We start from the raw sequence: 2,673 nt of genomic DNA, 5'->3' as shown, positions 1-2,673 counted from the left end.
ATATATTACTGGTGTTTATAAATTATCAGTCGTTATCAGTCAGAGATTCATCTAAAATCACAGCCAGTTTTATCCAAACAGACTCGCATATTAATAATAATAACCTTTATACAAAATAGATTTACTGCCCCGTAACTTTCATGATGATGGATTATATTTTTTCCAACTAATATTTGTTGAGCAGGATGACTCCGACAAGTAACATAAATGAATACTTTTGTCATGCGTTCAATTGGTCATGGTATGATGACTACTGCAATAGTGATTTTGCAAATCTTTATCAGCAAAGTAGTCATGTTCTGATGCTATAGAGGGAGATGGGTCAATAAAGCTAGCTGTTGCGGAGTCTTCTACTGTCTCATCACCAGAGCTCGAGAGTGGTCTCTTTTTCCTTGGTTGAGATTTCTTCGGCTAAGGACATAAGCATTGTATTAAACCAATACTATGTAGTTTGCGTCTTGGGCGATCAATATTAAAAATTATGTTAATAATTCCGTGGTAGTTCATGGGTCTCCACCTGGTATGGATACACTACAAGAATACCAAAGATCTAAGCCAAACCGAGTGCATACATAAAAGCATTTATAAAGAATCAAGAAGCTTTACATGCACAGTCTATTTTGGATGATAACACTGTTCGTAACAAACTAACCTGCATGTGTTCTGGGAAGTTGAAGATAGTAGGAACAGCAGTTGGAAACAATCTTGATTGTTTTGGAGGACCTGTGTAGTCAGCATCTGTGAAATGATCTGAGCACAGTTTGGTTGACGGAGTAAGTTTTAAATTTACTCTCTTGGTCGCAAGAACCCATCTATTTGCCATCTTCTCATTCTTCAGCGGGAATCTGTATACATTATAAAAAATTAACTGAATAGTGAATGAGTGACAAATAAAGGAGGGTCAGTCGCATTAGGTCATAGATAACACAAACTAACAGTAATCAACTCCAGTGGCTGGTAGTGGAAGGACACAGACAAAGGGTAGTGAGGGTTCAGAATCAAACAAGTAACTGACTTGCTTGCATACCTACTACACCATAACAATGATTGATAGAACAAGGGACATGATTCAAATCAATCATCTCTCTAGGTACACCTTTGATCATTCATTTCAGTTGTTGATACAGCTAAATCAAGCCTTTTTAATTTCAACTACTGATGATATTATTGTGTGAATATAAAATATACTGGAAAAAATGAATGAGTAACTTGACAAAACTAAACTACAACGACTCACCCATAGAACTTTTTGTCTGGTGTCTTGCTACTAGAATTGGAGCAGCCAAAGGCTGCACAAAAACTACCATTTGGCATACTGTTAATGTGATGATCACAGTCATAGAATAATCAAAGCAAACGTAGAAGAAATAGCAGTACTAAAGAACAGGCCCGTCTTCTCTGGAACCGCTGGGCGGCTGAGCCGCCCCAACTTTTTAGTGATTGTCGGCGGCTATGTACTAAGAATTACGTTCTAAGCTCATTCACTTGGGATTTCCAAGTTGGAAATTCCAAGACCGGTTGGAAATTCCAATAACTAATCTATTAGCTACTAGCATTCTACTACTAATGTCTCCGTGGTGATTTCGCCAAATGAGTGATCTTGTAAGACTCTGTTAAGACTTATAAACTGAACTTTATTGCTTTTAATTGGGGTGAAAGGGTGTGAAGACCCCAAACTTGCATTTTCCCTAATTTCCAGGCTCACTAATCTAGTATTGGTTTTGACTGCCAGTAATGTAGTGAGTGAGAGATCCTTTTCTGCATTGAAGCGAATCAAAACATCAACTAAATAATCTTCTAATATTTTACATATATAAAGATATTGAAAGAGATACAGAATCAGTTATGAAATATTTGTGTCATCGACACATTGACAGAACTAGAGTTATTGCAATAAATAAGTAATAGCTCTTGTTCTGTCAATGTCCCTTACAGAAATCTGTAGTGTCATGAGTTTTATATTGGTCGTTAAATAAAAAAAACGTTTTGCCTACTATGAACCATAAACAATATACTTATATAGATTTTGATACTTACAATTGATTGCCTTTATGCATACTTTGAGGGTTGTTGATGCTTAAAAGGTCTAAAGCTTCGGGGCGCTGCCCCGAACCCCATTGGGGGCCGCCACCGCCCCCCAAACTCCCAGGTGTTCATAACGAGTTGCCTAACATTTACAGTTCCAATTTGCAACCAGGAAATAGAGTTTAAAAGTTAGAATGGTAAATGTTGTATACAGTATGTTATAATATGTAAAAATAAATTTTCTGTCCAAAAACTTCTTTATTACTCAGGAAACGCCGGGTAGTACAGCTCATGGTTGATAGCAGTCAATTAGCTTTCCATCAAACTAATGTAATACAACCCCAGTATGACCATCTATCTTATCTATGAGTAACTGATTGCATTAACTCACTTACTTAACACTGTCTATTCAGTGTCTTTGCAAGTTATGTAAGTATTGAATGGCTTTAAATGATAAGCATATATTGGAGTAATAAACTATAATCATCATCTCTTTAATATGAGCAATAATTACTATCTTAACTGTGCAAATTCATGATCATTCTCATGGCTGATGTTATTGTTCTGCCAATCACTACGAGCGACTAGCACAAAAATTGGGTGTGGCCTAAACGCTCCTTGATGGCACCGGAAACTCTAGGGTAGTTA

The 2,673-nt window shown here is 36.7% G+C and overlaps 1 protein-coding gene across 1 annotated transcript; it reads right to left on the bottom strand.

Annotated features, from left to right (window-relative positions):
- Positions 1–228: 228 nt before the first annotated feature.
- LOC137398158 (THAP domain-containing protein 1-like) lies at positions 229–1,314 on the bottom strand. Its single transcript, XM_068084263.1, has 3 exons — positions 1,238–1,314; positions 653–845; positions 229–411 (listed from the first exon to the last, which is right to left on the bottom strand). Exons 1-3 carry the CDS (start codon positions 1,312–1,314, stop codon positions 229–231), a joined length of 453 nt encoding a protein of 150 aa, XP_067940364.1.
- Between the last annotated feature and the right edge of the window lie 1,359 nt (positions 1,315–2,673).

This window comes from Watersipora subatra, chromosome 6 (assembly GCF_963576615.1).
Source record: "Watersipora subatra chromosome 6, tzWatSuba1.1, whole genome shotgun sequence".
Taxonomy (NCBI): Eukaryota; Metazoa; Bryozoa; class Gymnolaemata; order Cheilostomatida; family Watersiporidae; genus Watersipora; species Watersipora subatra.
Note: the sequence above shows the minus strand (reverse complement) of the source record. Positions and strands in the feature narration are given on the sequence as shown.

Excerpts from the sequence above, each read along its gene's own strand:
- LOC137398158 (XM_068084263.1), bottom strand. The coding sequence starts at position 1,314 with ATGCCAAATGGTAGTTTTTGTGCAGCCTTTGGCTGCTCCAATTCTAGT. Across the intron at positions 846-1,237 it reads CCAGACAAAAAGTTCTATGG|ATTCCCGCTGAAGAATGAGA; the intron begins GTGAGTCGTTGT and ends TAATGTATACAG. Across the intron at positions 412-652 it reads ACTTCCCAGAACACATGCAG|CCGAAGAAATCTCAACCAAG; the intron begins GTTAGTTTGTTA and ends TTATGTCCTTAG.